This window comes from Trachurus japonicus, chromosome 1 (assembly GCF_045865225.1).
Source record: "Trachurus japonicus isolate A0001 chromosome 1, Traja_1.0".
Lineage (NCBI taxonomy): Eukaryota > Metazoa > Chordata > Actinopteri > Carangiformes > Carangidae > Trachurus > Trachurus japonicus.
The window spans coordinates 33683248-33695487 of NC_140907.1; the positions used below are offsets into that span (position 1 = coordinate 33683248).

A 12240-nucleotide genomic window follows, 5' to 3' on the forward strand; every position below is an offset into this window, starting at 1 on the left:
TTCCCAAACACAATGGAAGAAAGTTCCCTATTCACACCCCAGTGTAACTCGTGACTCAACAACTTCATTCTCTACAGTCTAGTCCACAATCAGCCACAGTTTTTACCCATTTATCATATTCAATCTCACCACCTGTGTCCCTTTGTCAAACCACTTTCGAGTCACTACTTGCAATAGAATACAGGAATAGCATTGAATTAAAAGTAAATTCATTGACAATTAATGCTGTAAAGTTGTAACAAGATAGAAATAAGAATATATACTACTTACACACTTAACTAATGTGTGCTAAAATGAAATATGAGTTATTTCATGATCAAATGAATGTAAGAAACAGTTGAAATACATTTTTTCACAATTGAGATTGATGACATTGAAAGATAATACTAAACTCGCAATAAATGAAATATGGAGAACTGAAACAAGAAATATCAGTTTCCCACCTTTTACATCAACAGAATCTAAAACATCAAATAAAACCTGTGAACTACTATCCACACTTAGTGACACCAGAAATGTACAGCTTCAAAGATAAAATCAGATCGTCTTTAATGAAAATTGTGTCTTTGCATCATAAGTAAACTTTTTTTCATCCACATAGATGAAAGTAGTGAAAACAAAAGGACAGATTTAAACTTTTTCTGTCTTCAAAACTGTTAAACATTATGTAGCGCTCCCCTCAGTGGTCCTATTGATGAGGGCAGGGCTTTTGGGTTCTTTCAAGATATTTAGCAAATGTTTTTTTAACCTGATTAACTCAGTTTTAACTATTATCTTGGATTTCTTTTTAAAGTACACATATGAAACGTTTTTAACCTACCTATGAATTCACCTTTGCTAAATTAAAGTTTTAATCTCTCCAATTTATTGAATAATTGCAACGTTTCGACCAAAAGTGGTCTTCCTCAGGCAACTAGAGAAATTGCGTGACAGGTATCAGGCATATAGGCTGAAGGCCTGATGACACCTTCTTCACCTCTTTTTAGGGAAACACTGTAAATGAGATATCCCTTTTTTCAGGAAAATAGTACTGTAAATTAATTTCCCCTCTTTTTTAAGGAAAAACTGTACAATAAATAAATGCATAAACACTTTTAACCCTCAAATGGATTAATTCAGAAAACCTCAGTTTACCACTTCAAAGTCACTCAAACACAATTTGTGGGCCCACACACACCTTAATGCATCTAAAGCCAGCAACTAAAATGATTATTAACTACAATGTACCGTAGCAGGCCTGATGCGGTGCTCGTGTTCGTTGTGGCCCAAAACTTAATGGCCGCTTCACTCGTCGGCGAGCAAACAAAATGAATGATACTGAGTTAATGTTTCTGTCCTGTCCTTCCTCCAACAGTCACAGGTGCAAGCTCAGCATCCGATCAGCATTTCTACACGGACTCTGTCGGTTTTGCTTTTCTCACCATGTTGCCAGAAAACTCATGAGTGAAGTCCTGGTTGCTCCACGTTCTGTCTGGGTCTCGGTCTTCAGGTCGAAAGCAGCAGCTAAAACCCTTAAACTGTTTAACTGAAGTAGTCAAACTTTAACTAGTCTGTCCACTTGTAATGAACTGTAATGGCCTATACTTCAAGGTGGCTAAGTGTTAGTGTTACTGTAGCATTAGCAGTAGCACATAAAGGGAGTCTTTGAACTTCGTGTAGAAATTCCTCCCGTTCCTCAACATGCAGCTCGTCACTCCTCTCACTGATTGTCGTGCAAACAATCATAAGACACAAGTTACACACTGGTTTGTGCACTACGACTTCACAACTTAAAGCAGAAGTAAGAGATCCGGTCGTTTCGGCTAATGCTGCGTTCCAGGCAGGCTTTTGAAACCGTAAATTACAGCTTCATGTCACAACTTACGATTTTGTAGCGTTCCAGGCAACCCACTCGTGTTTTTCCGACCTGTTTTACCTGTGAAAGTCACTATAACGGCCACTCGTGTTTTTCCGACCCGTGAACTCGTACCAGATCGAACTGGTACGACTTTACAGGTCGGAAAAACACGAGTTATGGGCTGCCTTGAACGCACCATAACAGTCCTCGTCCCTATGTCACCACATTCACGCGCATCCCTTGGCTGCACACACAGCCCTGCATGCCGTTCTCTCTCCTCATTGGATAAAACTTGTAGGATACGAGAAAAGTTTTCTGCTCGGCTCAGAGCAGAGCAGAGCAGAGTGACTGACAGACCCGTGTTTCTGTCCAAACACTCTATGTAAGTGATTGCTGTCGGAAGATATAACTATTTAAGACTTATATTAACACAAATATATCGCTTACTTCTGCTTTAACTCCGACAATCTCTGTGTCACGCTCACTCTTTAGCTTCACTCTGGCCGCCAGTGTTGCCAACTCCTCAGTAAGCAAAGTCGCTATTGGCTGTCGTAAAAGTCGCTAAAAGTCGCTAAATGATGTCGGCCAGCGGCGCTCTTTATGTCTGTGGCGTGGAGCATTGCGTCTCTGTGACACTACTGTGTGTAGGCTGACTACCTGTGAGTGCCCGCGGCAGCGCCGCTGCTCGTTGAAAACAGCTGTGATAACCTGATTTCAGGTCCAGAAACGTTTGTAATATCACGGGAAAAAGTCGCTAGATTTGTCGCTAGTCGCTTTTGACAAAAAAAGCCACCAAGAGGGGTTGGAAAGTCGCCAGATTTAGCGACAAAGTCGCCAAGTTGGCAACACTGCTGGCCGCTCCCTCTTAGCCTGTCTTTCACATCTGTGCTGAAACACCTGAGACCTGATCCGGCTGATCACTATTAACCCTATAAATGCTGGTTTAGACAGTTTACCATCTTATCATAACGTTTTAAATGATTTTCAACCTTTTTAATCACACTTTTTATCTGTTTTTAATACTAAATGGTAGGCTACTATAAGCATCACTTATTACCTGATGTTTTTAACCGGGTTACAATTCAATAATAATACTTACTGTTTCCATCAGATGAGCCCCACCTTTACTTCAACAGCATCTAAAAACATCACATAAAACCTGTGTAAAGTTAAAGTTGTAATTATAAATGTGGAGTCTGCATGTTATTGATCTGCTTTTATTGAATGTGAGAGGCTCTGACCTGACTGTAACTTCACACCAGGTCTTCCTGCTCCTCTGTGTCTTCTGTCTGTGATGATGTTCTCAAAAACAGGGCAAGAGTCCACCTGATGGACAGAGGTGACAAAATGAGACTCATTCATCAAACCTGCACACAATCACATTTTATCACTGGTTTCTTAAGTTAAAATATGACTTCACTTCAGTTTCCAGAGCATTGATGAGTCAGTTTGTGATGATGTTGGTGTAGAGTCAGTTCTGTTAGTGTTGTAGAGCCTCTCTGTCTCTCACCTCCATCATCTCTACAGCTTCATTTGGTTCAGGGTTTGAACTCAGAGTTTTCTTCTTCCTGGATTTTAAAACCAACAACAAACACAAAACATGTAACCAAAAACTACAGGAATAACAAGAATAAAACAAAAGAGCAGTGAGTGAATTGATGGGTTTTAGGCTACCTCGTCCACAGATTCACAACAACCACTGTGATCAGCATCAGGACCATCAGAGTCAACCTGATGATGTTCATGATCATTATTGATTCACCTGGAAAGTGAGAACAACAGACAGGAGATATTAGAGACTGATGGGTCAGTTTGTCAGGTGATGCGGTCAATCAGTGTCGTCCATGTGCAGTATGATAGAGGTCTCAGTTCACAGCTACAAGACGACTAGATATCCTGAGTTGAAGTTTTTTTATGTTGATGAGTTGTGGTGCAGTAAACAGGTGTGTGATGACGAATGTGCACAACTCACCTGAAACTACAACAGTCAGATTTAAGGTGGACTTCTGACGTCCTCTTGTGTTCTGGGCTTCACAGGAATAATTCCCACTGTGTTCAGGTCTGAAGTCAGTGATGGTGAAGATCTGTCCTGAAGCTTTTGGTGAGTCTTCATCCTCCTTGTACCAGGTGAGTTTAGCTGCTGGGTTAGCATCACTGCTACAGGTCAGATTGACTGAACTGCCCTCCACTATCTCAGCAGAGGGACTCACTGACACAGAGGGAAGCTTTGGAGCATCTGGAGATGATTTGACATTATAAAGTTCATTATAAAATCAGAAACAACTACAGTGAGTAAAAACCTCTCTAGAAAAACTGCTACAACACCTCAACGACTTAGTTTGTATTAAGACTTAAACGTGAAAATTAAGATCTATCCCTATATACATGTTGTATTTTCTCCTTTATCAGCCACTGCCTTTGACTCACATAGCACATCAATTGAGATAAATTCAGACGTCCTCCTCCCCAGCTGATTCTCAGCTTCACAGTAATACTCTCCAGAGTCAGAGGACTGGATGGAGCTGAAGACCAGCTGTGGTTCTTTGTTGAGCAGTGTCAGGTTCTTCTTGTACCAGGTGTATTTAGCTGCTGAGTCAGTGCCACTGCTACAGGTCAGAGTCACTGAGCTGCCCTCCATGATTTCACCTGGAGGATTCACTGACACTGACGGCACCTTCAGAAAATCTGCAGGAGAAAATATCAGCATGTGTTTCCTGAGCAGCCATGTTGTGTTGGATTAAAGTGTTTTGTTTCTTAAATAGAAGAGAAAACTCACACACTGGGGGAGAGCCATGATTCTCATGTCCCTTTAAAGCACAAGAGATCATGTCTCCAGGAAAAAACCAGTCTGTATAAGAACTTCCCTCCTCCATGATTTTCTCTCTGTTCCTGATCCATACGTAGGAAAGACGACCAGCTGGACTGCAGCTGCTGAGACACTTCAGCTCTGCCTCAGTATAATACTGATGGACTGTTATTGTTCTGGTCACCTGCACCTCCAGAGCTGGAAGAAAACACAGTATTGTGTTGTATTGTGAAGTACCGACCCTTTAGTTGACTCCATGTGAAACCAAGCTTGTGTTGCCACAGTAAGCAAATGTTTTGTTCGTCTCTCCACTTGCATAAACAACAAGGGAATTGGAATATTTACCACTGTTACTCATGTATTTGTGACACAGCTAAGGCAGGTGACTGTTGTTTGCAAGTTTGTTTTTGTAATTATGTAGAATTTCTCTAGGGGTTGGAATAAGTTACGCACTATAGCTTTAATATTAGAACATAAAACAGAATAAAATTAAAATTGAGTGTGGTAATCACATATTATTTTCTACCATAATGTGATAAAGCACCTTCACATCTTTACACATGGTAAATACTCAGTTATCTGCCCGTTTAACTTCAAAGTTTGATAAAAACAAGACTTTTAACTCCAAAAGTCATTTAAGGTTCATCACCAATCTACAAACTATCATCAAATGATTATTTAATCATGTCTAAACCACTACCTACATCAAATAAACCCCCTGAAGTAGCTTTACTGGAAAATGATTAAAAATAATAACTATAGCTGCTGCGCAGCAATGGTTGGGGCCGGGCAGTTTTTTTATAGACAAAATTAGGCAATTTTGAAGTGAAACTTGCAAAGCCATAGCACATATGGTTGATCTGTTATGAATTTATTTTCAAAGTTTTGAAAATTAGATGCTGTAATGTCACCATCAGGACTATTGTCTTGTGTTAGTTGAGGACATCTGGCATCTGTCATCATCATCATCTTTACTGGGGCTTGAACCAACATCCTCTGACACCAAGAACCAGCTCCTAACTCACTGAGCTAATTGTCTGGAAGCGACAAATGGTGTGTGGCTTCTCGACTAGAGTCAGGGAGTCATCAGCCAGACAGCAGTTGTCAAGGCAGATTTCCTATACATCCTTTCTATGTCTATTTATTCTTGTAAATTAGCATGGCTTCAGCAATGGCTTTCAGCATTCACACGCATTTTCCTTATGGAAATGCTTTTTTGAGTTTAAGTTTCAGCAGTATTGGGGCTACACATTGGTCAAAGTTGCAAAACTGTAGCATGTACTGTTGGTTTGGTAGGACAAGTTTTAAAATGTAAATGTTTATTGTGCTGTGAAACCACCATTGAGGACGTCTGGTATTTTGAAGTGTCCTCATTGTCACCCTCAATAGGACTTGAACCCACAACCTCTGACACCAAGAACCAGCTCCTAACTCAATGAGCTAATTCACCGGAAGAGAGCCCTAGTGTGTGGCTTCTCAAATAGACTTAGGGAGTCACCAGCCAGGCAGCAGTTGTCGAAGCAGATTTCAAAAATTTTCCAAATGTCAGAATTCTGTTATCTAAACATAAATCTGATAATACATAAATTGCATCTGGTATTTTGATGTGTCCTCATCGGCACCCTTAGTGGGACTTGAAACCACAACCTCGGACATGAAGAAGCAGCTCCTGACTCACTGAGCTAATGGTCTGAAAGTGAGACCTGGTATGTGGCTTCTCAAATAGACTCAGGGAGTCACCGACTGGGCAGCAATTGTTGTAGTAGATGTCGAAGCAGAAGCAAAATTGTCAAAATATCAGAAATTGTATTATCTAAACAAAAATCTGATATTACATAAATTGCATCTTGACAGCATGGAAATGTTGGTGATTTGTTTTTAATGACAAGTGTTTTGCTTCCTAAGAGAAAATATGATGTCTAAAAATGCCACTCTTACATTGACTGCAGTTGTTCCCATGAGAGCAGAATTTGAAACGTTGAGATAAAATTCTGATATTTGCCAAACTTCATCAACCACAACTCCAAAATATTGCCAATTCTTTTCAGGAAAATTGAAAATGTATTTAGCAAGAATTGGATGGTATATGTTTTCACACACTGTAGGCTCAATTTTCAATGAATCAAAAATCTGTGTGGATCGTTTGTGTGTCTGACGATGCTCTGTAGCAAGTTTGGTGTCAATTGAGCAAAAATTGTGGGAGGAGAACATTTCTGTGAAGTTTTTTTTCACTGATTATACATGGGAAGTAGGACTTCCTCGAAAGAAAGAAAGAAAGAAAGAAAGAAAGAAAGAAAGAAAGAAAGAAAGAACATTGAGGAAAACAATAGGGTTCTGGCAGCTGATGCTGCCCGGGCCGTAATAATAACTCTGTTTCTGTGTTTGTCAGTTTGTGTTCTTACCTGTGACAGTCAGAGTCATACCAGGTAAACTGCTTCTCCATTCAGAGCTTCCTAATTTGAATTTGAAGCGATACTGAGCTGAATCTGTGTCTCTCAGGTCAGTGATTCTCAGAGTGGAGCGTCCTCTCTCTGTTTCAACAACCTGAACACGACCTGAATAATCAGAGTCTTTACTAAGATCCTCAGGCTCTGAGGGATTCTGCCAACGACGACTACGTTCAGGACTGAACCAGAACTTTGATTTAACATAATTGTTGTTGTAAGTACAAGAAATCTCCACTGATGATCCTTTGGAGGCACAGATTCTTCTGTCAGTGTAAATCACTCTGTAGCAGGATTCACCATAAAGACCTGAAAGATGAAACGTTTTATTAAACCAGAGTAGCACCTACATGTTTAAAGACACAGTTGTGTTGTTAAATTAGAGCAGAGTTCAATACAATAATATGGTCTTAATATAGAAAGAGAAACTGAGTCCTCCATATTATAGATACATGCAGTCATGTGCAGTAGGTTAAATGTGCCACCAGGTGGTGATATGTAAGTGGAAGACTGAAGTAAACTCACAGACTGGAGGAGAAGGGAAGTCCTCATGTCCTTTCAGAGCACAGGAATAACTTTCCACAGTATTAAAATAGTCTGAAAATGAAGATGTTTCTGTCTCAGTTTTCTGTCCATTCTTGTACCAAGTGAAGGAAGAATGATCAGGTAGACGACAACTGCTATGACACTTCAGCTTTTCCCAGTTCCGGTGATCTGTTGAGGTCGTCACCTGCACCTGTAGACCTGAATTTCCAAACAAGAAAAGGAAATATGTTTTTCAATCCATGAAACCACTGCTCAAGAAGAGTAAGCTCATAAATTCATATTAGTAACGTCCATCAGTCATCATCATGTGATCCAAAGTTCACACTGAAGTCTATTAAAGGAGAAATATTCTGCCCTTTTTCCACAAATTTAGATCGTTCCCAGACATGCTTCAGTCAAATACCCCAAAGATCAAACATCACAGCTCTTTTCATCCACTCAAAAAAGCCCTGTTCAGAACAGATGGTTTCAGTGCCTGTCCCTTTAAATTAAATGAGGAACTGCTAACCCTGCACTGTCCCTTCTACCGGTACCAGTACTCACAGGTAGGGGTGGTATTATGCAAAATTGAAAACTAATGACATCATTGTATGTCAACTGAGGGAACAGCTCATAAAACCACACAGATTTTAACAGATAGGGAGTCTAAAAATTACAGATTTTATTTGTCAATTCTCACATTTTGGGGCTGGAAGGCAAGTTAAACTCCCAAATATATCTTCAAGAGCCTTCAAAAAGTGATATTTCCATAACATGTCCCCTTTAAGTCATTAGCAAGTGGAGCTCTGAACTCAGATTGTCTGTATCCCTCATGAACACAGCTGTTTCTGTTGATCTGAACATCTGGAATAGAAACATACTAAAATAAAATCATTACCTGTGACAGACAAAGTGACTCCAGCTTCACCAGTGTATTTCTCTCCTGGTTTGTTTGTTGTGAACCTGAACTTGTAAACAGCTGAGTCGCTCTCTCTCAGGTCTGTGATTCTCAGAGTGCAGTCGTTGTCACCACAGAGATACTGAACACGACCTGAGTACTCTGAGTCTGCTCTCAGATCCACAGGTTCATCACCACTGGATTTAGTGAACCACAATCTTTCTACAACTGTAGTATCATCATCAGTTCTCCAGTCTGGGTATCTGTAGGTGCAGCTTATGTCCACTGTTGATCCTACTACAGCACAGATCTGAGTTGGAGCACAGGTCACTGTCCAGTCATTCTGACCCTGTATCACTGTAACACAGAGTACAGCACAAACCACAGTCACATTTTAATATTGTGAAGCTGCACCAGTTTGTAAACCTGCAATAAAACTGAACTGATTCTAATTTTACAAAATTACTTTACTTTTTTTACTCTAACATTATCCCACCGTGAGCCAATGAGACAAAGAAGAGAAGATAGTAGAGCTAAACTGAACCATCATCGTCTAATCTTACTTTCTCTGACATGGTGTGTAGTGTCGAAGTGGAAATACATTACCTGGTACAGAGAGAAGGAAAATCAAAATAAAAGTTCCAGTCATAGCGTCTCCTCTCATCTTACTTTGCGACATCAGACGCAATTAAATAATCAGAAAGTAAATAATCAACAAAAGTTTTAAATTAGTTTCTTCAAATTCTTCCACTCACAGCAGCATTGTCTTGACCTCTGTCCTCAGAGTATGAGCAGCAGAACAAAGACTTCCTTTCTTTCTTTCATTAACGTACAACGTTGACCACAGGCCAGGAAATGGTAAGGTTCTCTGCAGCCAACGGAAAGTTTTACATGTACTCTTACGTGTCAGTGAAGTAGGAACAACTATCTTTAAATCAGTCCAGTACAACAGTAGCGCAGGAAGTCCTGTCTGAAGGTTTCAGTGTTATATGATGCTGAATGCATATTTTCTTCTAGATCTCATGAGACCAATAACAATATTGAGATAAATACTCTACAGAACACACACATTGAAACAGTTGAGTCTTATAAATACTGTATTTGGCCATCTGGATGGACATCTATCTATCTGTGTCTGTCTGTCTGTCTGTCTGTCTGTCTGTCTGTCTGTCTGTCTGTCTGTCTGTCTGTCTGTCTGTCTGTCTGTCTGTCTGTCTATCTATTATAGTGAACAATAAATAACAGTAATACGAATAGGTAACAATGTTATCAATAATTATTAATAATACTAATGATAATCAGTGTTGTAGAGGAAGATCTGGATCCTACAAATCCAGAATTAGAGACACCTGCAGAATGAGGGAGAATAGTTAAGCAATTACTAATTACACTTACTAATATTTTATCAATCATTGTGAGACCTGAAACATTTCCTTTTTGTATGTAACAAGTGTTTAATTGTTGTAAACAACACACTAAATGTTACAGAGTCACCAATGTACATTAAAATAATGTAAATATGAATATGGGGAAAAGAAATTATAGATATAGAATAGAATAAGTAATAATAATAAGAAGTAATACATGAAAAAACATGGTGTCAAGAATAAAAATATAAAACAAAAACGCATTTTACCACCATCTGGTGGAAGCAGGATCCAACTACAACACTAACAGAACATGCTTGTTTTCCAAAAATCTGTATAATAACCTATAACTGGTAGGTTTCCACACCTTTAGAGAGTAAGCTCAATCATGTGGTGTGCATTCAGTTTAGAAAATAACAAATAATATGAAAAATAAAATAAATTACAGTAAAAAAAAATGTTTGGGCTTTCTGAAATACAATGACAGTATAAAAATATTAACAGAAATGTGATGTAAACCACTGTATTTATTTTTTATCCCCATAATATTCTAACTCTATCACTACGTTATAGCAAAGCACTGTGCTGGTTGTTCAGCTTATTGCTCTTAGCACATGGTCATAACTGAAGGAGAATGAGCTGAGTGTATTTACATTCAGCTCCTCTCTTCTAACAGAGAAACAGTCAGAGCCAAACAATTTGTTGTAAGAATTAACAAAGTGGAAATATAATTGATCTGGTGATTTTACTGCTGGAGAATCTGAGTGAAAAACAAATCTGCTGTTCTATAACAAGTGAAAAAAAGGGATCAGGACAATAAAGTGTTGGATATACAGAACAAGGACTACATGTTTAGTGACATCACTGTGATATTGGCCTTTGACCCAAACTGTGCTTCACAAGCTGTTGTAAGTTATTTGACTACCATCTAGTGGCAGAAAGAAGAAACTACAACCAATTATCAAATGGTCATTCTCCAGAACCTCAGTGATTTAATGTTGGTGTTTCACCTTGTTACGGCCGGAAGGGGTTCGGCCTTGTGTGTGTCTGTGTCTTTCTCTCCCCCTCCTTGTTCCCCCACAGCTCCACCCTGGTCCCAATCAGCGAAATGAGGCTCACCTGGTCCACTGAGTTAAATACCCTGCAGCTGACACTGGAAGAGGGGGGCAGTGCTGGGGACTGCGGGGCTTGCCTGCCTCCCATCATGGCTTTTGTTTATGTTAGCTTGTGTTTATCTTGTTTGTACCTTTTATGTTGTGGATTAAATCCTCTTTTAGTTAAGTTAGCGTCTTTGTGTTTGGTTTGGGGTCATTGGTTGGGTCCATTGTTATGCCCCTCCGGGCCAACAAAGTTCTGGGGCATAACAATTGGGGGCTCGTCCGGGATATGAACAACCATGAGGTGAAGTGAAGGTTTGTAGCTGTTGTGTGATGTAGTAGTCTTCTTTTCAAGATGGTTTGTGATTTTATTGCCTGCCTGTGTTTACTTGAGAGTTCCCTGTAAGGTAGTCGTTGGGCAGAGAGAGACTCTTGCCACTTTGTTATTTTGCCTTTCTTATTTTTGGTGGTGAAACCTGGGTGTGGGTATGTTTTCTGTGTGGCAGTGGGCCTTGCCTGGGTCCATTATTCACTTGCAGTGTTCAATGTTTAAAGAAGCCTCCAGGGAAGCCACTGAAGACTAGATAGTTAACCACATCGCAGGGTGCCTCTCCACAACGTCACTCTTTAGCAGAGTTGCACAGCAGCGTAATCACAATCTCTTGTGGGTTGACTCTACCTCTAGTTTCGTCTGGATTCTGTGTGTAAAATAGTAACAGTAACTTTTGGTGTGTGACTTATTTTTGTGGTACCTGCACAGTACGTTCGTTGGGTCGTTTGGTTGCGGCTTAAGCACCTAAATGGTACAAACCAACTTTACCTGTTATTGCTTTAACCAATACACAGGTTTTATTTTCAGTCTTGTTGGTATGAAATAAAATATTATTCAGGCCAGTGTCCACACCTCCAGCAAACACAGAAACACTCAGGTGAGGGTGTCATGTTGCGGACAAAAGAAAAAAAGAAGCATAAATTACACAAATATAATTGTTTCAAATCTAAAATGCAGCATGAAGCCTGATGTTCACCAAAAACAGGATGAACAGGTGGTGTCCAAAGTTATGTTCCAAAAAAACAAAGCTAGGTCAAAACAAAGTTGTGACCCTGCACAGAGACACGGGTCTCAGTTTCTGGTAGCGGTATCTCCACAGACAAGAAATGGTGAAGGATTACGTCTCTTCTCTCTTACAGCTCCTGTGGGTCTGCTGGAGCAGTTGCATGGAGACAGAAGGTGGAGGTCAGCTGACCAGAAACATGTCAGACAAT

At 39.8% G+C, this 12240-nt stretch overlaps 2 protein-coding genes across 2 annotated transcripts; both read right to left on the reverse strand.

Annotated features, from left to right (window-relative positions):
• Positions 1-3308: 3308 nt before the first annotated feature.
• LOC146992352 (B-cell receptor CD22-like) lies at positions 3309-4475 on the reverse strand. Its single transcript, XM_085790395.1, has 4 exons — positions 4265-4475; positions 3810-4073; positions 3512-3599; positions 3309-3405 (listed from the first exon to the last, which is right to left on the reverse strand). Exons 1-4 carry the CDS (start codon positions 4473-4475, stop codon positions 3318-3320), a joined length of 651 nt encoding a protein of 216 aa, XP_085646521.1. The 3' UTR covers positions 3309-3317.
• A 3073-nt stretch (positions 4476-7548) lies between these two features.
• On the reverse strand, positions 7549-9295 carry LOC146992353 (uncharacterized). The gene is made up of 3 exons (XM_085785739.1): positions 9117-9295; positions 8511-8867; positions 7549-7831 (listed from the first exon to the last, which is right to left on the reverse strand). The coding sequence occupies exons 1-3, from the start codon at positions 9187-9189 to the stop codon at positions 7560-7562; spliced, it is 702 nt and encodes a 233-aa protein (XP_085641865.1). The 5' UTR covers positions 9190-9295; the 3' UTR covers positions 7549-7559.
• Between the last annotated feature and the right edge of the window lie 2945 nt (positions 9296-12240).

Excerpts from the sequence above, each read along its gene's own strand:
- LOC146992352 (XM_085790395.1), bottom strand. The coding sequence starts at position 4,475 with ATGGAGGGCAGCTCAGTGACTCTGACCTGTAGCAGTGGCACTGACTCA. Across the intron at positions 3,600-3,809 it reads TCTGACTGTTGTAGTTTCAG|GTGAATCAATAATGATCATG; the intron begins GTGAGTTGTGCA and ends CTCACTTTCCAG. Across the intron at positions 3,406-3,511 it reads GTTGTGAATCTGTGGACGAG|GAAGAAGAAAACTCTGAGTT; the intron begins GTAGCCTAAAAC and ends TTTAAAATCCAG.
- LOC146992353 (XM_085785739.1), bottom strand. The coding sequence starts at position 9,189 with ATGTCGCAAAGTAAGATGAGAGGAGACGCTATGACTGGAACTTTTATT. Across the intron at positions 8,868-9,116 it reads TTTCCTTCTCTCTGTACCAG|TGATACAGGGTCAGAATGAC; the intron begins GTAATGTATTTC and ends TCTGTGTTACAG. Across the intron at positions 7,832-8,510 it reads AGTCACTTTGTCTGTCACAG|GTCTACAGGTGCAGGTGACG; the intron begins GTAATGATTTTA and ends TTGGAAATTCAG.